The sequence below is a fragment of the Oncorhynchus clarkii genome, chromosome 18 (genome assembly GCF_045791955.1).
Source record: "Oncorhynchus clarkii lewisi isolate Uvic-CL-2024 chromosome 18, UVic_Ocla_1.0, whole genome shotgun sequence".
Classification (NCBI taxonomy): Eukaryota; Metazoa; Chordata; class Actinopteri; order Salmoniformes; family Salmonidae; genus Oncorhynchus; species Oncorhynchus clarkii.
This window is the reverse complement of record NC_092164.1, coordinates 42613271-42639934: the sequence shown is the minus strand read 5'-3', so window position 1 is coordinate 42639934 and position 26664 is coordinate 42613271. Positions and strand designations below refer to the sequence as shown.

Genomic DNA, 26664 nt, shown 5'->3' with positions numbered 1-26664 from the left:
TCTGCCAGATCAGAGGCAGTAGGGAGGACCTCATGTTAAGTGCGTAACTTTGACAATTTTCCTGTCCTGCTAATCATTCAAAATGTAACGAGTACTTTTGTGTGTCAGGGAAAATGTACTGAGGAAAAAGTTGATTATTTTCATTAGGAATGTAGTAATGTAAAAGTTACTCTCCAGCACCATAGCCAACTTTCCTTGACTATTGTTAGGTTCTCATTTTTCAATGTAAGTAACTCGCGGACACTAGAGAAGCTTTAACCAAGTTTAATTATTCCTAAAAGTTCTGGACAGCTGTAATCAGAAAACCCAACATTTGTCCCATCCAGATATTTATATCCCACTTAAGACACTCCTCCTTCTCTCCAATCCTTACATTTTATGGCTCTATAGGAAGATAATAAAGAGGGTAACAGGATAACAAACATTTATTACTTCCTTAAGAGAATCTGTCCTCACCTCCTGACCTTAACCCCTCCTTCATCTAATCCACAGAGGTCCATCTGTCTCCCCTGTATCAGCACATCGCTCTCTTCTTGTCACCCAACACATTCCACAGCTATCTGTCTTTCTACAGAGACCTAGTCTCTTTCACCCCTTAATATACTATGCGTCTGATCTATCATGTATTTAATGGCTCAATGTTCAAAATGTCAAATCCAACACTATACACTTGTATGCAGAAGTTTTTAAATCGGACACACCCACTTTGAATCAGCTTTTGTTTTGTCAGAGGAGAAAAATATGCACACGTTGTTTTATCTAAAAAATGAACTTCATTAGTTTTTATCACTTTACACATTTATTTTGGGATCCACCCCTTTAAACGTAATTTGCCTAATGACTTGCGAGTTGAGAAGGACTGTCTCATTTCAAGCAATCAGATTTCCATCCACGTTCACTCTCCTCGCAGACTCTCCGATTCATTTGGACCTTTTTCAAAAGGAGGCGAGAGAGGACGCAGGAGGTGAGCAAATCTAATTCATAGTAGGCCAGAGAATAGGACATTTTTTTTCCCAATGATGGACAGGCCCCCTCTGGTGTTAGAATCCGGTACTACAATAACTCAGATTATTTCAATCCAAAACTTTATTATGCTTGCTTTCATAAATGTGTTACGATTTCCTTAGTATACATCCTCCTTTCTGAGAACACAAGGAAGAATTGGATCAAGAAAAGGTTACAATAACTTTACCGCTACGTGTCAAAAGCTTTACAGATAAAAGCTGAGCTGGGTACAAGAGTCAATCATCACCCACAGTAATTTAATTATTACATTTTAATGATTGATTTAAGGGTTTTATAACATGCCCTTTGATTGTCATTAAAGTAGATTAGATTGTCATTCAATTTGAATTAGCATACTAATGTGACACCAACTCTGTATATTTGAATTTCCACATGTTCATGATATATTCCTCAATGACTCTAAATGATGTATTTGTTGAATTTCTACTAAATATGAAATACTACCTTTCATGAACATTTCTATTCAGTCTTTACGAGGAATGACGTACCATATCCCACTATAAAGGCTTTCTATGATGCTTTTATCTATGAAAAATTCCTCATTAAATTTACGATGACATCACTTTTAGAGACACCTTTGAGGGGCAGATCTGGATGAATCCAGGTTCACTGGCATCTTTACATTTTCCAATAGAGAAGTATGGGAAGAGTCTCTCATTAAATGTGTCTTTGTGAGTGTAGATTTTTGACATGTCACGGGGGTCATAGAAGGACAATTCCCCTCCGCTGTAGTCTAGTTGCACCATAACCCTTTGGGGTCTCCTCTTCAGAGCAAGAAGCCTAGCCTCTGGATCTGTATACTCACTGTTTTCTAAACCTATTGCCCAGATTCCATATTTAGGATTTGCGAATGTCCTATCTTTTCTGTTGATTGAATCTTTTGCCACACCCAAATTCCAGCTGGGGTGGTTCCTCACCTCCACCTCCCAGCTGTGCTTTCCTGAGGTGAACCCTTCAGAACCCAAAATTTTTGCGTTAAACGTGCATCGCTCTGGATTATCTGGCAGCATCTGCTGCATGCCTGAGTTTCGCACACTGGTCAGATCATCAGACAAAGTGAGAAAGCTGGGAGCTGTGTTGGGGTCCATAATCACAGGAGCTTAAAGATAAGGAGATACTCTGTTAGTTCTATACAGTGTATACCTTTTCTTTGGTATAGCTACATCATGAAAACTGACTATAAAGACAAGTTTTACAACAAATAAAATGTTATGTTAAACCTACTCTATCATCTACAATACATATTAATCACAAACATATTCTCTTTTAACTGTTACTCACTGTGGTTAGCAATCACCAGCATCTTCTCCCAGACTCTGAACTTGAGGTTACCCAGGTGTTTGGCCACATCTATGAGCACTCCCGATAATATTTTAGGATCTTGTGGTGTGCACTGCAGCTGGGCCCTACAACTGTAAATCACAATAATGGGTGAGTGTTCTCCTTAGCTTGTAAGGAGTCTGTGGACAAGGAATGAGTCCTCGTAACCGCTAATGTTAGCATTAAAAAAAACTGGAAACCAATGAACCTGATATCAAACATTTTTAAATTAATGCCCAAACAATCTGAGATGCTTCAAACCAAGTCATTGAGCTACACAATCCCTTTCAGAAAGTTTTGTTGTTATATTACATATATGTTTTTACAATTGTGCCTACTGTCTCTAAGGTTTTTGGTCAAGTTAGGAGTAGCACATCAATTAATAGTATGCTTTGATTTATTGCTAATCCAATATGGCAGCTTGATTCCATATTTCTGCTTGATCATTGCATGCATTGATGATGCACATTGGTGTGTTCCAGTACAATTGTACTTGGGTTGAGTTTGACACCAAGGATCTTCCAGCAATCCATGAACACCATCCATTCAAATATTGAGATGTTATTTTTAGGCCATATCGTTTATGTGTAAAAGGAGTAATTTCTCTATATCAGTAACAAGCAGATACCGTATAATATTGAGAAAGAAAATATATTGGACGTACCTCATTTGGATGTTTTTGTAGCTCTAGCAATGATAAGACAGAGAAAATCTGAATGTTAATCATATTATGCTAGAATATAGTCAAGAACACATTGGAATATCCTGTGCAGAAAACAACTGATTAAACCTTAGACAAGGAATCAAAGCCATCACCATAATGGATACCTTCCCAAAAGCTGCAGTAATGTATTTTTATTCTTATCAGCAACAGCACCCTGGGGAGTATACGTCACTCACAATCACATTGATTGCACTGCAAAATTGTGGTGGTGATACTGTAAAATGATCTAATCCGTACCCTCAAGCTAAACCGCTAGCATTGCATGTCCGTTATCCTAACTAACAGATGCAAAATGCAATGTTTGCAGTCTAGTTTTGGGAAAACTGTGTTCATACCTTCAGAAAGCGCAAATCCTGCTTCTTTAAGTCTTGTTCCAAAGTAGTGATACCCGTTGTAAGAGATGAGATTTGGTCGTGAATGATCTTCATTTCTGTGGTCATAGTATCTCTCTTCTGCTGCTCTTCCTTCCTCAGCTCACCTAGTCTGGCCTTCTCTTCATCTCTCAGAAACTGGTGAAGCTTCTCAAAAGCCTCCTTTATCTGCCTCTCAGTGTCCACCAACTGTGTCTATGACAATGAAGCATCTTAATTAGCAAAAATAACTGGTTGGGGCTAATGATGTCATGATTTTGTTAGAAAGGTAGAAAAATTGAAGAATAGTTAGAACATTTCAGAACAATTAATAGAAAACACAAATTAACCAATTTAAAAAGTATAAAGTAAAAAAGTCTGTTCAATTTAATTCAGATAAAATTCTATATTTGTATTTTATTTTGTTGCTTCCATTGCCAATACACTTACCTTTGTGTGTTGAACAATATGCTTGTATTTTCTCTCAGTCTCAGTACATTTCTTCAGATTGTCCTGCATAGGCTTCATGTACAGCTTCAGCTTTTCCTGTGTGACATTGTACAGGTTGTTAATATAGCCCAACCTGGTCTCAGAGTATTTCATATTATTCTGTAGGTAAATCCAGGACACTCCATTTAATATATGTTCTGTTTCATATGGTATGTATTCATTTGTAGATGTGAAATGGATATGGATCACCCATTTCATATGATATGTTACGAATTACAATCCGTATTATATGTTAAGAATTTGAAAAACATATATATTATGAATTTGCTAAATGTATGGCATGTTACGAATTCTAGCTAGGTGGCTAATGTTAGAAAGACTAGGGGTTAGGGTTAAGTTTAGGAGATAGGTTAAAAGGTTAGGTGAGGGGTTAGCTAAAAGGACTTTTCCTGTGCTTAGCTGCAATGGTTCCTCAAAAAAAATGTAGGCACTGAACACATTTCAAGGCTGCTGAGCGCAACATTTAAGGCTGTGAAAATTCTGTGCAACTTCCAGCACAGGTTTACTGTGAACACTGAGGCTGTACCCGCTTTAAGTTGCCGTTTCAGTGGTAAAGTAGGTTATTGTGGCTATTTGGTCATAAGTAGGCCTACCATAAAAAACAATGGAGTAAATGCATCCCATAACATTTCAACATGGAAATAGCTGTTCTATCATTCAGCCTACAGTAGCAGCCAATGTGTGGTGTTCAATGTAGGCCTACATTCCACGAGACCTTTCAAAGAAACATGCCAGGCTTAACATTAACCTGATAATCCACTTGTCCTTCAGACAAGGAGGTGTTGTTTGATGCAAGAAACCACTTTACAAAATAAAATGCACACTGTACCATTATTACAGAGAATCAGACAAATTATGCAACCCTCTGCCCATTGGTTACTTAGCTTATTCAAGCCTGTCTCAAAATACAACACTGCCCCTTAAAGACAAAAAAGCTCTTTGCTTGACTCCCTTTTCAAAGATGTCTAGAAATGTACACATTTTGTGCTCTTGTAGGAAGCAGTCACTCCCCCAGTGCTGACAACAAATTATCTATAACTGGGTTAATAACTCACTAACTAGCAAAGGATATGAACAAATGTGCAGACGTGCAGCTTTTGCTTTGATCTCAAAACAAGTGCATCTGCAGTTGAAGTCGGAAGTTTCCATGCACCTTAGACAAAAACATTACCTCAGTTTTTACAATCCCTGACATTTAATCCTTGTAAAAAAAGTTGAGTGCTGCATCAGATGACCTGGCTTCCACAATCACCCATCTTCAACCCAATTGTTGAAATGTACATACACTGAATTAGTATTTGGTAGCATTGCCTTTAAATTGTTTAACTTGTGTCAAATGTTTTGGGTAGCCTTCCACAAGCTTCCCACAATAAATTGGGTGAATTTTGGCCCATTCCTCCTGACAGAGCTGGTGTAACTGAGTCAGGTTTGTAGGCCTCCTTGCTCATACATGCTTGTTCAGTTCTGCCCACAAATTCTCTATAGGATTGAGGTCAGTTTTTCTGTGATGGCCACTCCAATACCTTGACTTTGTTGTCCAGTACCTTGACTTTGTTGACTTTGTTGTCCATTTTGACACAACTTTGGAAGTATGCTTGGGGTCATTGTCCATTTGGAAGACCCATTTGCGACCAAGCTTTAACTTCCTGACTGATGTCTTCAGATGTTGCTTCAATATATCCACATAATTTTCCTATCTCATGATGCCATCTATTTTGTGAAGTGCACCAGACATTCCTGCAGCAAAGCACCCCCACAACATGATGCTGCCACCCTCGTGCTTCACAGTTGGGATGGTGTTCTTCGGCTTGCAAGCATCCACCTTTTTCCTCCAAACTTAATGATGGTCATTATGGCCTTACAGTACTATTTTTGTTTCATCAGACCAGAGGACATTTCTCCAAAAAGTATGATCTTTGCCCCCATTTGCAGTTGCAAATCGTAGTCAGAATTTTTTATGGCGGGTTTGGAGCAGTTGCTTCTTCCTTGCTGAGCGGCCTTTCAGGTTATGTCGATATAGGACTCGTTTTACTGTGGATATCGTTACGCTCGTCGATGGAAGGATCGGACCAAGGTGCAGCATGGTAGGCGTACATCTTATTTTATTCAATGAACACCGAAAAAACAACAAATACAAATGAAACGTAAAGCTTAGTTGGGCTAAACAGCACAGTACCAAAACAAGATCCCACAAACTACAGGTGGAAAAAGGCTGCCTAAGTATGATCCCCAATCAGAGACAACGACAGACAGCTGCCTCTGATTGAGAACCATACCCGGCCAACAAAGAAATAGAAAACATAGATTGCCCACCCTAGTCACACCCTGACCTAACCAAATTGAGAATTAAAAGGATCTCTAAGGTCAGGGCGTGACAGATATAGATACTTTTGTACCTGTTTCCTCAAGCATCTTCACAAGGTGCTTTGCTGTTGTTATGGGATTGATTTGCACTTTTCGCACCAAAGTATGTTCATCTCTAGGAGACAGAACGCGTCTCCTTCCTGAGCGGTATGACGGCTGCGTGGTTCCATGGTGTTTATACTGGTGTGCTATTGTTTGTACAGATGAACGTAGTACCTTCAGGCATTTGGAAATTGCTCCCTAGGCTGAACCAGACTTGTGGAGGTCGACAATGTTTTTTCTGAGGTCTTGGCTAACTTATTTGATTAACTCAAATTATGTCAATTAGCCTATCAGAAGCTTCTAAAGCCATTACATAATTTTCTGGAATTTCCCAAGCTGTTTAAAGGCACAGTCAATTTAGTGTATGTAAACTTCTGACCCACTGGAATTGTGATACAGTGAATTATAAGTGAAATAATATGTCTATAAAATGACTTGTGTCATGCACAAAGTAGATATCCTAACCGACTTGCCAAAACTATAGTTTGTTAACAAGATATGTGTGGAGTGGTTGAAAAACTAGTTTTAATGAATCCAACCTAAGTGCATATAAACTTTCAACTTCAACTGTACTTATGACCTTTCATGCCAACACAATCTCACACTCAATTCATGCAAATATGTACAAACGTTTTTCTGCAGATTTTGTGCGTTTTTGTGTGTTATATCACCTTAAAATGGTTTATTTTCAGCCTATGGGGTATAAGATGTTAGGAAAAAGTGGCATAGGAGAGTCAGTACCCTAACCCTAAGCTATGTTCAATTTCAGCAGCAATTTCCAGTAAGAAATGCTCAGTTTGAAGCCATTCAACTATGGATTTCACAGCGCTATAAAAAGGATACAAGTTATCACCTTTAAAAGCGTTTATTTACAACCTCTGGGGTATAACATGTTGGGCAAAGTGGAATAGGAGTGTCTGACATAGAACCCCTAACTTGAATTCAGTCTTTGCCCATGAGAACTAAGATGGGCCTAGCTTTCATGACTGGGAAAGGCCTTGATTCTAGGTCGTTGAAAATCCTACATCCACCTCATTAGATCAGAACAGGATGGATCAACAGGGATTCATATTATTGGTTTGCATCCTAAAAAAAAGGAAAGTTGTGTTTTGCTGCATAACACACATTATTTGTCTACCCAAATGATGTGGATGGACCAATGTCAGGTTATTAGATATTTAAGCTTCAGTAACAAAAGAACACCATGGTTGTAATAACACTTTTAACAGGTAGTTTGTAAATGTGTAGAATGTGTTTTGTTTTTGGTCCCTTCTTAAATTATGTCAATTCGACAGTCAGAGGATTTTCTTCTGAATAACTGGTCAGGGCATAGCACTTTCGTTTCAGCTTCAGGCAACTTTGACGTAAGTCTTGATCACACCTACTTATATCCTTCACACCCATTGTTGCTTATCCATTGTTCACTAGATATATCAATGTAATTACACCCAACACATTGTTGAAAAACAGAAAACTTCTCACCACTAGATCACATAACTAGCCTTGAGCAGGAAGTGGTCCCAATGCTACCACCAATGTAGCGGTAGAAAGTGAACGCTGCAACAGGGACTCATATGGGACAAAGTGAACTCTAATGGTCGTTGCCATGAAAGCCTAGTAGGTCTCTGCGCAGAGGCGGTAGCACATGCCTTGTTACATAAGCATAAGTATATACAGTGCAGTCGGGAAGTATTCAGGCGCCTTGACTTTTTCCAAATTTTGTTACATTACAGCCTTATTCTAAAATCGATATTTTTTAAAGCTTGCAGCGTCATACCCAAGAAGCCTCGAGGCTGTAATCGCTGCCAAAGGTGCTTCAACAAAGTACTGAGGGTCTCAATACTTGAGCACATAAGGTATCTGTTTTTATTCTTAATACATTTGCAAAATATCGATAAACCTGTTTTTGCTTTGTCATTATAGGGTAGTGTATGTAGATTGCTGAAGATTTGTATTTATTTAATCCATTTTAGAATAAGGCTGTAATGTAACAAAATGTGGAAAAAGTCAAGGGGTCTAAATACTTTCCGAAGGCACCTTAACATGATTGACACTACCATAATAATCATCATTAAACTGCCTTGGTGTTTAGTGTATAAGTCAACATAATTCATTATTTTACATTAACCTGTTGGAACTATTGGAATGGCTTAATTGATCATCGTCCAGACTCGTTCTAGATGCAAATACTGTTGCAGTTGCACCAGGGGAATTTAAACCACATTTTTTTTAATGTAAGGCTTGATCATCATGAACATGTATCCCCATTCCCCAATCCAATACCTTCATCGATTTCACAAAAAAAAAAGACAAAGACAGATTTTATTCCAATCTGGCAAACCTCATAAATTCCGACATAATACTTTGGGATACGGGTGCTAAGTGAAAACAAGCATAGAAAATAGCATTGGCAAGCCAGCTGTGCCACCAGAGACCCTGGGTTCGTGCCCAGGCTCTGTCGTAACCGGCCGCGACCGGGAGGTCCGTGGGGCGACGCACAATTGGCCTAGCGTCGTCCGGGTTAGGGAGGGATTGGCCGGTAGGGATATCCTTGTCTCATCTCATCGCACCAGCGATTCCTGTGGTGGGCCGGGCGCAGTGCGCACTAACCAAGGTTGCCAGGTGCACGGTGTTTCCTCAGACACATTGGTGCGGCTGGCTTCCGGGTTGGATGCGCGCTGTGTTAAGAAGCAGTGCGGCTTGGTTGGGTTGTGTATCGGAGGACGCATGACTTTCAACCTTCGTCGAGCCCGTACGGGAGTTGTAAAATGGGTAAAAAATGTTCAATATTTTTTTAATAAATAAAAAAGTTGTAAGGCTACTAGTATATTATATGTATTTCAGTGATAACCTGGTTGATTAACAATATAGGGTTGTTGACACGTTTGATTTTTTAAATAAATATAAAAAAGGCAGTGTAGAACATTGTTTCCCAGAATGCATTGCTCCATTAACTTTCAAAAGATTGTTTCGAAGTTGCACAAAATTGGTGTATTTTCACACGAATTCAGCCACACAAAAACTCACAAAATCTGCTGAAATACTTTTTGTACATATTTGCATGAATTGAGTGTGATATTGTATTGATGCTGTAAACACAGTGCAGTTAAAAAATAATAACATAGACCCCTATGTGGCAATGGTCTATTGGCAATCGTGGGCAGCTTAGAGGGAACATAGCTTAGCTGTATTCCGTTTCTTTTTATTGTAAAAAAAAACTCCCTAGTCCTTGCCTGATGACAAGCATACCAATAACATGATGCAGCATCCACCGTATTTGAAAATACAGTATGAAGAGTTGTACCCAGTGATGTGTTGTGTTGGATTTCCCCAAAACATAATGCTTTGTATTCAGGATATAACATTCATTTCTTTGCCACATTTTTTGCAGCATTACTCAAGTGTCTTTTTACAAACAGGATATTTGTTTTGGAATATTTTTATTCTGTACAGGCTTCCTTCTTTTCACTCTGTCATTTAGCTTAGCATTCTGGAGAAACTACAATGTTGTTGATCCATCCTCAGTTCTCTCATATGACAACCATTATACTCTGTAACTGTTTTAAAATCCCCATTGGCCTCATGGTGAAATCCCTGAGCAGATTCCTTCCTGTTCAGCCACTGAGTGAGGAAGGACGCCTGTTTTTTTTAGTGACTGTGAGTATTTATCCAAAGATTAATTAATAATTTATTCATTGATTAATTAACCATGCTCAAAGGAATATTCAGTCTGCGTTTTTTTAATTTTACATCTACGAAATGGTGCTCTTCTTTGCTAGGCATTGAAAAAATCCCTGGTCTTTGTGGTTGACTATGTGCTTGAAATTCACTACTCGATTGAGGGACCTTACAGATAATTGTGTGGGGTACAGAGGTGGGGTAGTCATTCTAAAATCATTTTACCCACTATTATTGAACACAGAACGAGTTCATGCAAATTATTAAGCAATTTGTTAAGCACATTTGTCCTCCTGAACTTATTTAGGCTTGCCATAACAAAGAGGTTGTCTTAAAACAAAATTCCACTTCAACCTTTTGGGATATTGTGTGTAGATCAGTGACACAATATCTAAATGTTATCCATTTTAAATTCACTCTGTAACACAACAAAATGTGGAAAAAGTAAAGTGGTGTGAATACTTTCTTAATGCACGGTACTGTAGCTCGTCCTAATATACCTACTACTGTACATACCATTTTATTTTCCAAATGATAGATTTTCGATACATACTACATTTGAATATTCTGGATTCAGACACTGCTCAGCCTAATATATCTGCTTTGGATTGTTATTTGGACTTTCGAAAATGTTTGTGTATGTGCATTGTATTTGCTAGACATTCTACTGTACTATTGGAGCTAGTAACATAACCATTTTGCTGCACAACCATAATACCTGCACATCTGTGTAGGCAACCAATAAACTTATCTTTGATTTTATAAAAGCCAGCTAAGGTGGCATTGGCAAGCAACACCTGGTTACACCAGGTGAGGTTAGAGGGTATGTGACTTATGTCAAAATGTCAAAATTATACCAGTAAAAATTATACCAGTAACATGTCAAAATTATACCAGTAACATGTAGAAATTTGAAACAGATGCACACATTTACCTTGAGGTCAACTACAGCCTTTTCTATATCAATGACCTTGTGTCCAGAGTGTTGAGTTGGATTTTCACAGACGTTACACACAGCTTTCCCCTCGTCCATACAAAACCACTTATGCTTCTCTGCATGTTTACTGCACAACACCTGTCCAGCCAGGCCAGGAAAAACTTGCTTTTCTTCAGTTCTTGAATCTGTGGACCCCCTTATTTCTTCCCTCCTCGAGCCTGTGGAACCCCTCTTTTTTCCCACACCTGATTCTATGGGCTCCCTTTTTTCTTCCATCCGTAAATCTTTGGACGCCCTCATTTCTTCCTTCTCTGAGCTGGTGGACCCCCTCTTCTCTTCCTTGCCACAGCCTGTTGACCCGATCACTTCATCGGTCATTGAGTCAATGACGTATACCCTTTTCTCCTTCTTTGTGTATGAGTCTGCCAGGTCCTTCAGGGCAAAGTTAGGCATCCACCCTTTGGAAGATTTTCTCTTACAGATCGGACAGTTACTATTTTTTGTTTCATCCCAGAACTTGGAAATACAGCCGAAACAAAAGTTGTGGAGGCAACTAAGAGACACAGGGTCTGTATAAATCTCAGAACACACATGGCAGCAAAGATATTTCTCAAGGAGAAAGTCTGCCATGTCTACACCTTGAAATGGCGTTTCTTCTCGGAACAACTTGAGATGATCAAATGTTTATTGCAATATCACTTGCACATCAGCTCAAAGGTTCATCTATAAAAGGCCATCACGTCCGGGTTCAATAGTGCAGATGACTGAAATACTGTCAGACTTTAACCGTAACAAATATGAAGATATACTGTTTACGTGGTTTAGGAGTCTATTTAGTCAAGCAAATTCTGAATTATATCACAATTAAAGTGATCATTCCCTTATTTGACATGAGTAGTGTTAAATGTTGCTTTATACCTGCGAATACTATGAATTGAGTGCATGGACACAGCAGATACAGTGCCTGTATTCACACCCCTTGACTTTTCCACATTTTGTTGTGTTACAGACTGAATTTAAAATGGACCGGGATCGTCTGAGACTAGCCACCCGGACAGCTGACTAAACTGTGGGTTAGCACAACCGAAACATTTCTGCACTGTCAGAAATTGTCTCAGGGAAGCTCATCTGTGTGCTCTTCATCCTCACCACGGTCTTGACCTGACTGCAGTTTGGCATCGTAACCGACTTCAATTGGCAAATGCTCACCTTCGATGGCCACTGGCACGTCAGAGAATTGTCCCCTTCACGGATACATCCCGGTTTCAACTTTACCGGGCGGATGGCAGACAGTGTAGCGTGTATGGCGTCTTGTGTGCGAGTGGTTTGCGGATGTCAACGTTGTGAACAGAATTCCCCATGGTGGCGGTGGGGTTAGGGTATGGGCAGACATAAGCTACGAACAGCGAATATAATTGCATTTTATCAATGGCAATTTGAATGCACAGAGATACCGTGAAGAGATCCTGAGGCCCATTGTTGTGGCATTCATCCGCCGCCATCACCTCATCTTTCAGCATGATAATGCACACAGCCTCATGTCACAAGGATCTGTATACAATTCCTGGAAGCTGAAAATGTCCCAGTTCTCCCATGGCCTGCATACTGTCGTGGCATTTTTCTGCTTTACCAAATGAGGAGAGAGTTACAAACTTCACACACCAGTCAGAGTTATACTTAAACTACACATTGTTTAATAAGAGCTTTGCAATAGCCATTGACTTTCAATGATGCGCCATCTCTAATGAACCATTGAAAAGTACCAACAGAAATGTACAAATATCTTTTATAGCCAAGATACGCCCCTCTCAACTTACATGACGAATCACAGATCTTAGGAACTGTTCACAAATAAATACTTTTTCTTGAGAAAGGAGTATCCCTCAGCCAGATAACATTCACTATTAATTATCGTTGAGTTTGGTCCCTCAGACGAGGTTCTAATCTCGTTCCTGGTACTTCATAGCACAGAACCATTACCTCATCCAAGGCATAACTCAATTGTCAACTCTAGATACCCCCAAGTAGACTCCCTCTTGACCCCACTCCTGAACAAGCTCACTGAGGGGAGTGAGCCTCTAGGTCATACACTATCCCAGCATAAGTGCAGCATCAGAGAGGACATACAATATTTCCAGACACTGCCATACACCTCCCCACAATGGGAAAAGGAGGGAGTGACTGGCGCACAGACATTGTGGAGACAAGTAATTGGTTCCCCATTAATCACACCATCTCTCCACATGGCTCCTCCTGGGGCGGCAGGGTAGCCTAGTGGTTAGAGCGTTGGACTAATAACCGGAAGGTTGCGAGTTCAAACCCCCGAGCTGACAAGGTACAAATCTGTCGTTCTGCCCCTGAACAGGCAGTTAACCCACTGTTCCCAGGCCGTCATTGAAAATAAGAATTTGTTCTTAACTGACTTGCCTGGTTAAATAAAGGTAAAATAAAAAAAATAAAAAAATGGTTTAGGTGACTGAGCCCTAGCTGAGGGAAAAGTGCAACTGCCAATACTATAGTTCAAAAGGATACATTCTAATGACAAGTATCTCACATAAGCATATTATGCAAATAAAACATCTTCATTATCTATGTTTCCCAACTAATTCTGATTCATCTGCCACAATACTCACCAGACATGTCACCCATTGAGCCTTGTTTGGGATGCTCTGGATCGACGTGTACGACAGAGTGCTCCAGTTCCCGCCAATATCCAGCAACTTCACACAGCCATTGAAGAGGTGTGGGACAACATTCCACAGGCCACAATCAACAGCCTAATCAACTCTATGCAAAGGAGATGTGTCACGCTGCATGGGGAAAATGGTGGTCACACTGGATACTTACTGGGTTTCTGATCCACGCCCTACCTTTCTTTTAAGGTACCTGTGGCCAACAGATGCATAGCTGTATTCTCAGTCATGTGAAGTCCATAGATTACGGCCTAATGACGGATTTCCTTCTTGGAACTGTAACTCAGTAAAACCTTTGAAATGGTTGTACATAATACAAATATTCCAAAGCATGCATCCTGTCCAACACAACACATTGAGTACCACTTTTCATATTTTCAAGCATTGTGGTGGCTGCATCATGTTATGGGTTTGCATGTCATCAGCAAGGACTAGTGAGTTTTTTTGGGAGGATTAAAAGAAACGGAATAGAGCTAAACACAGGCAAAATCCTACAGGAAAACCTGGTTCAGTCTGCTTTCCAACAGACACTGGGAGACAAATTCACCTTTTAGCAGGGCAAGACGACATTGAATATTCCTGAGTGGCCTAGTTACAGGTTTGACTTAAATCAGCTTGAAAATCTATGACATGACTTGAAAATGGCTGAATAGCAATGATCAACAGCCAACTTGACAGAGCTTCATGAATTTTAAAAATAATACATTTTCAAATATTGTACAATCAAGGTTTGCAAAGCTCTTAGAGACTTACCCAGAAATACACAGTTGTTATCACTGCCAAAGGTGATTCTAACATGTATTGACTCAGGGGTGTGAATACTTATGTAAATGTATTTCATTTTCAATAGATTTGCAAACATGTTCACTTTTCATTATGGGGTATTGTGTGTAGATGGGTGTAAAAATATATATTTAATCAATTTTGAATTCAGGCTGTAACACAACAAAATGTGGAATAAGGTACTGTAGTTCACAACTGCTAATACACCCTCTGCGTCCAAAGTAAAACTATTATCAATAATCTGTTCATAGAAATGATGGGGCTTATATATTTCCTGGTAACTTTATTTTATCCTCTCTGTGTGTGTGTTTGTGTATTCCAGGAAGTACTGCCCCCTATTTGCAGTCCTCTCCTGTGGTCTTACTTTTTTTTATTGAAGATTGACAATTTAAATCAATCTTATTAGACTTTTTTAAATTACCTTGTGATGCAGCTATTTGTTATTCTGTATCTGACATGTACATGGCTTTATTATGGGTCATGTCATGTTGTCCACTACTACTATTCATTCCTGAACACAGGCCCATACTGCACATGAAAAAGTAATGTGTAAAGCATTATCCGTCATGATTTGTTGATTCAATGTGCAGAATCACCACCATCATCATGTAAGTCTTAGAACAATGTGTGCAAAAGCATGTGTTTAATAGGCTCCAAGTTGTTGCTGTACAGGCATGGCTTCTAATTTGATTCATATAGCCGTGCCCATTTCTAATTTCAAAGCTTTTACAGTAAAATCCCCAAGACCTTCCAAACCTGGTGTTCTGAAATGTGTCATAACTCAGGTTAGGATTGCAACTGGTTCATAAGGAATATTCTCAATACCTACTTCAATTCAAATAACCTTTAACCTGTAATATAACTTTCGTTGTGGGTATGGTTACTTCCATTTAGCTCTCTAGGATGTTTGTCTTCTGTGCCCAGTCACTTTTTATAGCTACTGTTTACAGGCCTCCTGGGCCATATACAGCGTTCCTCATAGAGTTCCCTGAATTCCTATCGGACCTTGTAGTCATAGCAGATAATATTCTAATCTTTGGTGACTTTAATATTCACATGGAAAAGTCCACAGACCCACTCCAAAAGGCTTTCGGAGCCATCATCGACTCAGTGGGTTTTGTCCAACATGTCTCTGGACCCACTCACTGTCACAGTCATACTCTGGACCTAGTTTTGTCCCATGGAATAAATGTTGTGGATCTTAATGTTTTTCCTCATAATCCTGGACTATCGGACCACCATTTTATTACGTTTGCAATTGCAACAAATAATCTGCTCAGACCCCAACCAAGGAACATCAAAAGTCGTGCTATAAATTCACAGACAACACAAAGATTCCTTGATGTCCTTCCATATTCCCTCTGTCTACCCAAGGACGCCAGAGGACAAAAATCAGTTAACCACCTAACTGAGGAACTCAATTTAACCTTGCGCAATACCCTAGATGCAGTTGCACCCCTAAAAACTAAAAACATTTCTCATAAGAAACTAGCTCCCTGGTACACAGAAAATACCCGAGCTCTGAAGCAAGCTTCCAGAAAATTGGAACGGAAATGGCGCCACACCAAACTGGAAGTCTTCCGACTAGCTTGGAAAGACAGTACCGTGCAGTACCGAAGAGCCCTTACTGCTGCTCGATCATCCTATTTTTCTAACTTAATTGAGGAAAATAAGAACAATCCGAAATTCCTTTTTGATACTGTCGCAAAGCTAACTAAAAAGCAGCATTCCCCAAGAGAGGATGGCTTTCACTTTAGCAGTGATAAATTCATGAACTTCTTTGAGGAAAAGATCATGATTATTAGAAAGCAAATTACGGACTCCTCTTTAAATCTGCGTATTCCTTCAAAGCTCAGTTGTCCTGAGTCTGCACAACTCTGCCAGGACCTAGGATCAAGAGAGACTGTCACGTTCTGACCTTTATTTGCTTTGTTTTGTATTTATTTAGTATGGTCAGGGCGTGAGTTGGGTGGGCAGTCTGTTTGTTTTTCTATGTTTTGGGGTATTTCTATGTTTCGGCCTAGTATGGTTCTCAATCAGAGGCAGGTGTCATTAGTTGTCTCTGATTGAGAATCATACTTAGGTAGCCTGGGTTTCACTGTGTGTTTGTGGGTGATTGTTCCTGTCTCTGTGTTTTTCACCAGACAGGGCTGTTTTTGGTTTTCTACATTTGTTGTTTTGTAGTGTTTGTGTTTATCCTTTTTGTTATTAAACATGAATCCATATAATCACGCTGCTTTTTGGTCCGCCTCTACTTCACCACAGGAAAACCCTTACAGAGATGCTCAAGTGTTTTAGTACTATATGTCTTGACACAATGATGAAAATAATCATGGCCTCAACCTTCAAGCTGCATACTGGACCCTATTCCAACTAAACTACTGAAAGAGCTGCTTCCTGTGCTTGGCCCTCCTATGTTGAACATAATAAACGGCTCTCTATCCACCGGATGTGTACCAAACTCACTAAAAGTGGCAGTAATAAAGCCTCTCTTCAAAAAAAGCCAAACCTTGACCCAGAAAATATAAAAAACTATCGGCCTATATCGAATCTTCCATTCAAATTTTGAAAAGGCTGTTGCACAGCAACTCACTGCCTTCCTGAAGACAAACAATGTATACGAAATGCTTCAGTCTGGTTTTAGACCCCATCATAGCACTGAGACTGCACTTGTGAAGGTGGTAAATTTCCTTTTAATGGCATCAGACCGAGGCTCTGCATCTGTCCTCGTGCTCCTAGACCTTAGTGCTGCTTTTGATACCATCGATCACCACATTCTTTTGGAGAGATTGGAAACCCAAATTGGTCTACACGGACAAGTTCTGGCCTGGTTTAGATTTTATCTGTCGGAAAGATATCAGTTTGTCTTTGTGAATGGTTTGTCCTCTGACAAATCAACTGTAAATTTCGGTGTTCCTCAAGGTTCCGTTTTAGGACCACTATTGTTTTCACTATATATTTTACCTCTTGGGGATGTCATTCGAAAACATAATGTTAACTTTCACTGTTATGCGGATGACACACAGCTGTACATTTCAATGAAACATGGTGAAGCCCCAAAATTGCCCTCGCTAGAATCATGTGTTTCAGACATAAGGAAGTGGATGGCTGCAAACTTTCTACTTTTAAACTCGGACAAAACAGAGATGCTTGTTCTAGGTCCCAAGAAACAAAGAGATCTTCTGTTGAATCTGACAATTAATCTTAATGGTTGTACAGTCGTCTCAAATAAAACTGTGAAGGACCTCGGCATTACTCTGGACACTGATCTCTCTTTTGAAGAACATATCAAGACCATTTCAAGGACAGCTTTTTTCCATCTACGTAACATTGCAAAAATCAGAAACTTTCTGTCCAAAAATGATGCAGAAAAATTAATCCATGCTTTTGTCACTTCTAGGTTAGACTACTGCAATGCTCTACTTTCCGGCTACCCGGATAAAGCACTAAATAAACTTCAGTTAGTGCTAAATACGGCTACTAGAATCCTGACTAGAACCAAAAGATTTGATCATATTACTCCAGTGCTAGCCTCCCTACACTGGCTTCCTGTCAAAGCAAGGGCTAATTTCAAGGTTTTACTGCTAACCTACAAAGCATTACATGGGCTTGCTCCTACCTATCTCTCTGATTTGGTCCTGCCGTACATACCTACACGTACGCTACGGTCACAAGACGCAGGCCTCCTAATTGTCCCTAGAATTTCTAAGCAAACAGCTGGAGGCAGGGCTTTCTCCTATAGAGCTCCATTTTTATGGAACGGTCTGCCTACCCATGTCAGAGACGCAAACTCGGTCTCAACCTTTAAGTCTTTACTGAAGACTCATCTCTTCAGTGGGTCATATGATTGAGTGTAGTCTGGCCCAGGAGTGGGAAGATGAACGGAAAGGCTCTGGAGCAACGAACCACCCTTGCTGTCTCTGCCTGGCCTGGCCTCTTTCCACTGGGATTCTCTGCCTCTAACCCTATTACAGGGGCTGAGTCACTGGCTTTACTGGGGCTCTCTCATGCCGTCCCTGGAGGGGGTGCGTCACCTGAGTGGGTTGAGTCACTGATGTGGTCATCCTGTCTGGGTTGGCGCCCCCCCTCCTTGGGTTGTGCCGTGGCGGAGGTCTTTGTGGGCTATACTCAGCCTTGTCTCAGGATGGTAAGTTGGTGGTTGAAGATATCCCTCTAGTGTTGTGGGGGCTGTGCTTTGGCAAAGTGGGTGGGGTTATATCCTTCCTGTTTGGCCCTGTCCGGGGGTGTCCTCGGATGGGGCCACAGTGTCTCCTGACCCCTCCTGTCTCAGCCTCCAGTATTTATGCTGCAGTAGTTTATGTGTCGGGGGCTAGGGTCAGTTTGTTATATCTGGAGTACTTCTCCTGTCCTATTCGGTGTCCTGTGTGAATCTAAGTGTGCGTTCTCTAATTCTCTCCTTCTCTCTTTCTCTCTCTCGGAGGACCTGAGCCCTAGGACCATGCCCCAGGACTACCTGACATGATGACTCCTTGCTATCCCCAGTCCACCTGGCTGTGCTGCTGCTCCAGTTTCAACTGACCTGAGCCATAGGACCATGCCCCAGGAATACCTGACATGATGACTCCTTGCTGTCCCCAGTCCACCTGACTGTGCTGCTGCTCCAGTTTCAACTATTCTGCCTTATTATAATTCGACCATGCTGGTCATTTATGAACATTTGAACATCTTGACCATGTTTTGTTATAATCTCCACCCGGCACAGCCAGAAGAGGACTGGCCACCCCACATAGCCTGGTTCCTCTCTAGGTTTCTTCCTAGGTTTTGGCCTTTCTAGGGAGTTTTTCCTAGCCACCGTGCTTCTACACCTGCATTGCTTGCTGTTTGGGGTTTTAGGCTGGGTTTCTGTACAGCACTTTGAGATATCAGCTGATGTACGAAGGGCTATATAAATAAATTTGATTTTATTTTATTTGATTCAGTAGGGGGCAGTATGTTACAATCGCTCTGTTTTTTCATCAATTCAAATGCTGGAGTTGACAGATGATGGAGACATGGGAATTCTAAATCCCGATTTTGGTCCAAGACAGCAGTGTGTAGCTGTCTTGTCTAGAGGGAGCACAATCCAACGTTATAGAGAGAGAGAGAGAGAGAATGCCTCAGGTATGTTGGTGAAGAATCCCATGGTTCATTGGCATTGATACAATAGGAAAACATTCAGTATGTACAGTCAATAAATTATTAAACATTATAATTTGCAGTGCTGTTTCTCATTTTCCCTATGCTATCAAAACCAATAACTATGAATCTGACAGAGGAAAGTACATAACTAGTTTTGCAAAAATGCACATTATTATCTTCTGACAAAAAGTAATTATACTAAGTCACATGTCATAAGGAGACATCAATTGGGATGATTGATGCCATCTGGAATGTCACCTTCAGGTAAACAAACATAGAGAGAGAGAGAGAGCTGATTGGTGTTCCAGAGTGTTAGATGTACAGTGGCAGGGTTATAGACCAACCATGGCAACACAAACACCCCTTATACATTGCACTAATTCATCAGTAGCACAAGTAGTAAATGAATGGGAAACATCTATGGAAATGTACACACACACACACACACACACATACACACACACACACACACACACTACAAGATTATAACAAACCTAGCCTACTAACATCATGTTATGTAAAATGTATGTTTTGCTGTGCTCTCAAAAAAAAAGTCACATCTGATCAGGAACTGTCTGTTCCTTGTTCTCTCCGGGTCATGGTTACAATAACAGTTATGGCTAATAGGCAGAGGCTTGGTGTGTAGTAGTAGGCCTATATGAAGCAACCTGTAACATTTCTAAGTATGAAGATGTACGTGGAACTTTCTGTGAACCATGCTCAGTTATCCCCATATCTATATGAAACATGTAACCTGTGATATATCTTCTTGTTCAGAACACATGGGACCCACCAAAAAGTTAACAAAAATGCCTTCAACTTTCAGTTTCAAAACATGTAGTAAACAAAACCTGAAACCACATCTCTGATGGCTCTGTATCAATTTATTTGTCTGAAAAAAGCTTTACAAAGTATTTCCTCTCTTAGTTTAGTCTCTGGCGTCAATGCTGTTTAAGGGAGAAGTTTTAAATAGAGACAAAACATTCAAGTTACATAAAAGTGCAATAATACTCATTTAAATATGCAAAGTGAAAACAAATTGTAACAGATATCCTTTGGGCAGTAGCGGTGCATGTGTAAAATCACGGGGTAAGCCAAGCCAGGAAACAAATTCCATATTACAACCTATGTGTTATGATAATTGCGTTGTTTGCTCTATAACCGGTTAGTTCATATGCCTTTGCCACCATGGTATATAGGCATAAGGCCGAGACAATAAGAAGACACAGTGGCAGAATAAATTCAACCACACCTTTGTTTCATCGCAAAACCGGAGAGCAACATCTGTCTGGTGAAGTCCACAAAACATATTGTACGTAACAAACAGTTACATGACGTACAGCATGGTGAAGCAAGTGAATCCTTACGCCATTTTCGGACCACTAAACAACTATTGATTTTGAACCACAGAGCAAGTCGCAAAGAAAACAGGAGCTGCCTCCTCAATTCTAGCTCCATTTCAACATCATCTAATCCCCTATGCTTAGTCCAATACAGTGACTAAAGAGAGCAAAAACAACTTAGTCCAATCAACGTAAGCGAAATATGATGTAGCTGTCCATGGTACTGATTTCTGTGTCTGTGTGCGCTTGCAAGTAGAAAATAACACTCACCCTACTTGTAGAGAATAGCCAATGCCATCCTCCTCTTTCATGTTGCCTAAACGGTCTATGACTGTCATAGAGTACACACTTTTAGTTTTTGTTGTCCTAAACTACCTGGCTAAAATGCTTGCTCGCTAGCCTAACTTCCTTTCATGGGCAACAATGATTTAGATGGTAGAACGATTGTGACAAAACAAGCAAACTGAAATTAGGCAAACTATTAGAATTTTTGCATATTGCACCTTTAAATCCACTTCAATCAGGGAGGAGACAGGATAAAGCATGATTTTACTTGGCACCGGTTTGTGTCAAGTACTGCAAACACAGCAGAGTTTTTCACGCTCAACAGTTTCCCGTAAGAAGAATGGTCCACCACCCAAAGGATGTCCAGCCAGCTTGACACAACTTTTGGAAGCATTGAAGTCAACATGGGCCAGCATCCCTGTGGAATGGTTTTGACACCTTGTAGAGTCCATTCCCCAACAAATTGAGGCTGTTCTGATGGGAAAAGGGGCCCTAATGTCTGGTATAGTCAGTGTAGATACAAGGCCATTATTGCACTCAGTATTTACAAGCATGACAGTGGTCTTTAGTATAGGCCAGGGGTTCCTAATGTTTTTCTGCACATAACCCCAAATTGACACTAGACCCTAGTTAATACTGTGTGTTTCATATCCACTCAATTTAGGTCCAGCAGGCTGTTTCAACACACTAAACGTTTGTATTCTATACCCATTTTAAGAGAAGAAAGTTCTTACATTTTGTTTGAAAATATAAACAGATTTTCTCAGGGGACACAATTTCAATTTCACCCCAAGTTTGGGAACCACTGGTCTAGGCCGTATACTTTATTACCTTCTTTCAATGTATACTTTTCTGTTCAGTAACACCAGGGTTGTGTTCATTAGGGCACACAACAGCGAACAGTTAACATTTTGCAACAGAAAATGAAAAGTCTTGGTTTTGCCTCCCTGTTTCAGCCTATTTTCTTCCATTTAGTATCTAATGAACACGACCCAATAGTAAATCCACTAGACTGTCAGCGGTTACAAATAGTCTAATAGCTTTGAGTTACCTTTGTTGGCTTACATTTGATAGATTAGTGTTACACTAGCTACAGTACTAAAAAGACAACCAGGATCTGCAGCAAAGTAGAAAGCACTATACTGCACACTTCCACATTGGCAAGATTTTAGCGGAAAGTCTTCGAAATCTAAAAAGGTTCGTAACTCTCACCACAAAGGAAGATTAAGTCCAAACCACAATTATAGTGAATAAATTGGAGGTAGCTTTTATTTTCATTTAAATGATGGTATGCTAGGATTATCTGTTTAATATACACATTGGTAGACTGAAAAAGGGTGTTAGAAAGTCATATGCAATTTAAAAACATTGGTCGGCATACAAACAACATTGACCTCAATACAAACATAGTGCTATAAAAAAATGAATGGCTCTGATTAAGAAAATGTAATCCCTGGGTAAGAAAATATACCACAGCGCTAAAACAGAAAGATCAATATCAGCGTTGATGCCTTTGACAAAAATGCATAAATGGAGTGAAGCAATGCATAATATGAAGAATCATCAAGAACAAGTGTACAACATGGTCGTGTTCATTAGGCCATGCAACAGAGAATATTTAGCAAAAGATAATTGGACAAGTCCATATATTCCCTCCCGGTTTGTCTGTTTTCTTCTGTTTGGTGCCTAATGAACTCCATGTGCATTAGGGCAACAAGAGCTCAATGACTGATCTCTGTCAAAGAAATTATAAAATTCATCAGTATTTTTCATTGAGATTCAAAATACCATCCATTATAGAGCTGTGACTCTAAAAAATTCAGATGCAAGCTTTGTTTTGTATTACTAACCCGGGAAGTTTGGCTCCTGGATGCTGATTGGCTGAAAGCTGTGGTATATCAGACCGTATATCACGGGTATGACCCAAAAATATTTTTTTACTGTTCTATGTAAGTTGGTAACCAGTTTATAATAACAATAAGGTACCTCAGAGTTTTGCGCTATATGGCCAACATACCAAAGCTAAGGCCTGTATCCAGAAAGAAAAGCCTTTAGCCGTGGTATATTGGCCATATACCACACCCCCGTGCCTCATTCCTTAATTATAGAATAACGAATATGACATTATGCGCAACATGCACTACAGTGTGACAGATTTCTAAGGAGGACTCCTCATTAAAGTTGAGCATGTTTTTCATTCAAGTGTTGTGCGGTATTACTACATTTTTCACCCATTTAAGCAGAATAATGTGCTTGGAGTCAGCAGAAAACAATCCCTTGGTGACTAGAAAGAGGATGGATAGTTGTGTAGACAGCTGGATTATTGGACTTCAACGACAATAACTCCACCCATACTCTCTTAAAACAAAGGCACTGGACTGAGCATTCCATTATTGTCAAAGTCAATTCCAGTCATATAGCTTGTGTGTGCAGAAAGTAATCATTTTGGATCTATCCCCGTAAGTAGAAGGCCTTTGAATGAGTGCTAAATTCAAAGTAGTTCAATAGCGACAGGCTTTTGTTTACACACATAGGGGTATTGATCTCATCCCCTAATCTAATATTTCTTTGGAGAAGTCTGCATTCACTTTAATGGTAAAATATCCCCAAAACACAAAATACACATGGTGAAAGAAAAATGAATGCTCAGATATCCCATAAAAACACATGGTAAAACAAACATCAATAGAAACGAGAATAAACTATGAAGTGGCCTGTAACCAGTTCTGAAGGTTAAAAGGTTATTATGACCCATAAAATACAGCAAAAGTCCAACAGAACCTTGATGACTGTTTCTGAAATACAGGGAAGATCTAAATTGCACAGGGGAGTGAACACTGGCTCTCATCCAATTCCTTTTTGAGAAGGAGATGAGGATGCGAGGAGTACGTAATTGAGATCTTCCCATAGTTCACATGAAACACCACTAAAAGGATGACATGAAAAAGTTCAATGGAGCACAAATAGAATTAATGAAAAAGTTCAGACAGTCTAATTCTCCTCATTGAACTAGATAAGAGCTTTCCTTCTTTTTATATCAAAGTGTGATAGATTAGAATCAGATGTGTGGGCTATTTTAAATACAAATATGTAAACATATCTCCCCAAAAAAGCTTATTTGTAACTTTTTTTTTTAAGTGTGTCACAGTAGCTTTTTCTTCAGTTCATGCATCTGTGTGTGTGTGTGTGTGTGTGTGTGTGTGTGTGTGTGTGTGTGTGTGTGTGTTCAGGGGACAACAAACAGTATTAGGTCTTACACTGTTGTCTCACCCTGTTTATTGCTCGCCAGTCTCGTATAAAATCTCCTCCACGAATTCAACGTCTTACTCGACCAAATCCAGAAGCCAGAGGTGATACCCACAATCAACATCATCAGGTACTTGATCATGAAGACGGTAAAGTCTGGCGACATCTGCGGGCGGTGGTGCCCAGGGCACGGCACTGCGTAGTTCTTACACGTCCGACTCACCCAACTTTTCTCCCACTGTTCCCTGAACGCCTGCTCATAGAAGTAGCACGCGATGATGACGGTGGCGGGAACCGTGTAGAGCACGCTGAAGATGCCGATGCGCACCATGAGCTTCTCCAGCTTCTCCGTCTTGATGCCGTCATGCTTCATGATGGTCCGGATGCGGAAGAGCGACACAAAGCCGGCCAGAAGGAATGAGGTCCCCAGGAAGAGTTAGATGAAGAGCGGCGCCAGAACGAAGCCTCTGAGAGCATACACGCTGTTAATGCCCACGTAGCACACGCCACTCAGAACGTCGCCGTCCACCTGCCCCACCGCCAGGATGGTGACGGTCTTGATGGCGGGTACCGCCCATGCCGCCAGGTGGAAGTACTGCGAGTTGGCTTCGATGGCCTCGTGACCCCACTTCATCCCGGCTGACAAGAACCACGTCAAGGCCAGGATGACCCACCAGATGGAGCTGGCCATGCTGAAAAAGTAGAGCATCATGAACAAAATGGTGCAGCCCTCCTTTTTGGTGCCTTGGATGACTGTTTTGACGTCGCTGTCAAAGCGGTTGTTGCACACCACCTTGTCCCCCAACAAGAAGCCAGCGATGTAGGCTAATGATACTATGGAGTAGCAGTCTGATAGGAAAATTATGGGTCGCTCTGGGTAGCTGAACCTCTGCATGTCCACCAAGTAGGTCAAAACTGTGAACAGAGTGGACCCGCAGCATAACACAGACCATATTCCAATCCAGATCTTGGCGAATTTCAACTCGGCCTCACTGAAGTACATCATTCCATGTGGTTTTGAGGGCTCACAAGGTGCACCACAATCCTCCTCCCCAAGAAAACGGTAGTTCAAATAGGGGGGTACTCTCAATGCAACTGGGCATCGAAACTGTCCCTTTACAGTCCTACGCTGCCCATAAGGTGATTCTGTTACATCCGAGGTAGGATTAATAGGAGTGCTTCTATCAGACACGTTTTGCCCGACGCACAACTCACCCGCTCCGTGAACAGGGAAAGATTCACAGGCGAGGCTGTCAGGCCACTGGAAACCGAATTTATTCATCAGTGCCTCGCAGCCCTGCCTCGCTCTCTCGCAGAGCGAGCGACACCGAGGCAGTGCTTGTTCCAGCACCGTACAAACGGGGGTATACATGGAGCAGAGGAAAAACTTCAGGTCAGGAGAGCATTGAACTTTCACAAGCGGATAGAACTGGTGCACTTCAAGCCCGGCGTCCTCTTGGTTCATGTGCCCTAATAGATTTGGCATGATAGTCTCGTTATAGGCAATATCCATACAGAGAGGAATGGAAATAGGTTGGCAAAAGCCATGTTCAGGAACGGACATTCCACGGAGGCCATGCTGACCATCTGCTCCCCGTAGAAGTGCAAGAATAATCAGAACCAGCAAATGGGAAGATATAATACAAACTTGGTTGTTCCCCATTCCAAATTAATTCTAACACGCGACTTTATGTCTGCGCGTAAACACGCAGGCTCGAGACCACGGGATTATTTTCCCGGATAAAACAAAATCATAAACGACAAGACTTTTCTGACAGGCTACATACATTACATTATATCCTTGCGTGGTCGCTTCCACAATTTACCTCGGATACTCGGAAGAGGTTTTAAATCCATCTGTTGTCAGTGTGTAGCCATTATCTGTCTCCTCCAACTGTCTGTGAGGGTTGCGGTCCGGTTTCTAGACTCCCCCACTATTCACGGAGGGAGGAGCCTTGAAACTGACTGTAGGTTACTTTTTAGAATAATCTCAATTTTACAAGATTGTTAATATTTGGTCCAAAAATGTGCATATTCTTTTGGTCTATTCTATTTTATTTGGAATTTTTCGAGAGAAAACTATATCTACGTATCTACTCTACCATCACCATGTCATTATCGTATCATATGGGTACTGAAAGTTGCACCCTCCCTCTTCCTCGGAGGCTGGGAGAGTAGACTGCTGTGCACCACGCCACTGTCCCTGGTCGGATTAACGCCTGAT

General features: G+C 40.7%; 1 protein-coding gene and 1 pseudogene across 1 annotated transcript; both read right to left on the bottom strand.

The window, feature by feature from the left end:
- Nucleotides 1–1574: 1574 nt before the first annotated feature.
- Nucleotides 1575–11581, bottom strand: LOC139372650 (E3 ubiquitin-protein ligase TRIM35-like). Its single transcript, XM_071112425.1, has 6 exons — nucleotides 10949–11581; nucleotides 3871–3966; nucleotides 3406–3636; nucleotides 3011–3033; nucleotides 2308–2438; nucleotides 1575–2125 (listed from the first exon to the last, which is right to left on the bottom strand). The coding sequence occupies exons 1-6, from the start codon at nucleotides 11579–11581 to the stop codon at nucleotides 1575–1577; spliced, it is 1665 nt and encodes a 554-aa protein (XP_070968526.1).
- A 12866-nt stretch (nucleotides 11582–24447) lies between these two features.
- On the bottom strand, nucleotides 24448–26103 carry LOC139372649 (frizzled-1-like; annotated as a pseudogene).
- Between the last annotated feature and the right edge of the window lie 561 nt (nucleotides 26104–26664).

Bases quoted from the DNA above. Each gene is read 5' to 3' on its own strand.
- LOC139372650 (XM_071112425.1), bottom strand. From the start codon at position 11,581: ATGGCAGACTTTCTCCTTGAGAAATATCTTTGCTGCCATGTGTGTTCT. The intron at 3,637-3,870 runs GTAAGTGTATTG...TCATTGTCATAG, and splicing joins ATATTGTTCAACACACAAAG to ACACAGTTGGTGGACACTGA. The intron at 3,034-3,405 runs GTATGAACACAG...TATCATTGCTAG, and splicing joins AGGATTTGCGCTTTCTGAAG to AGCTACAAAAACATCCAAAT.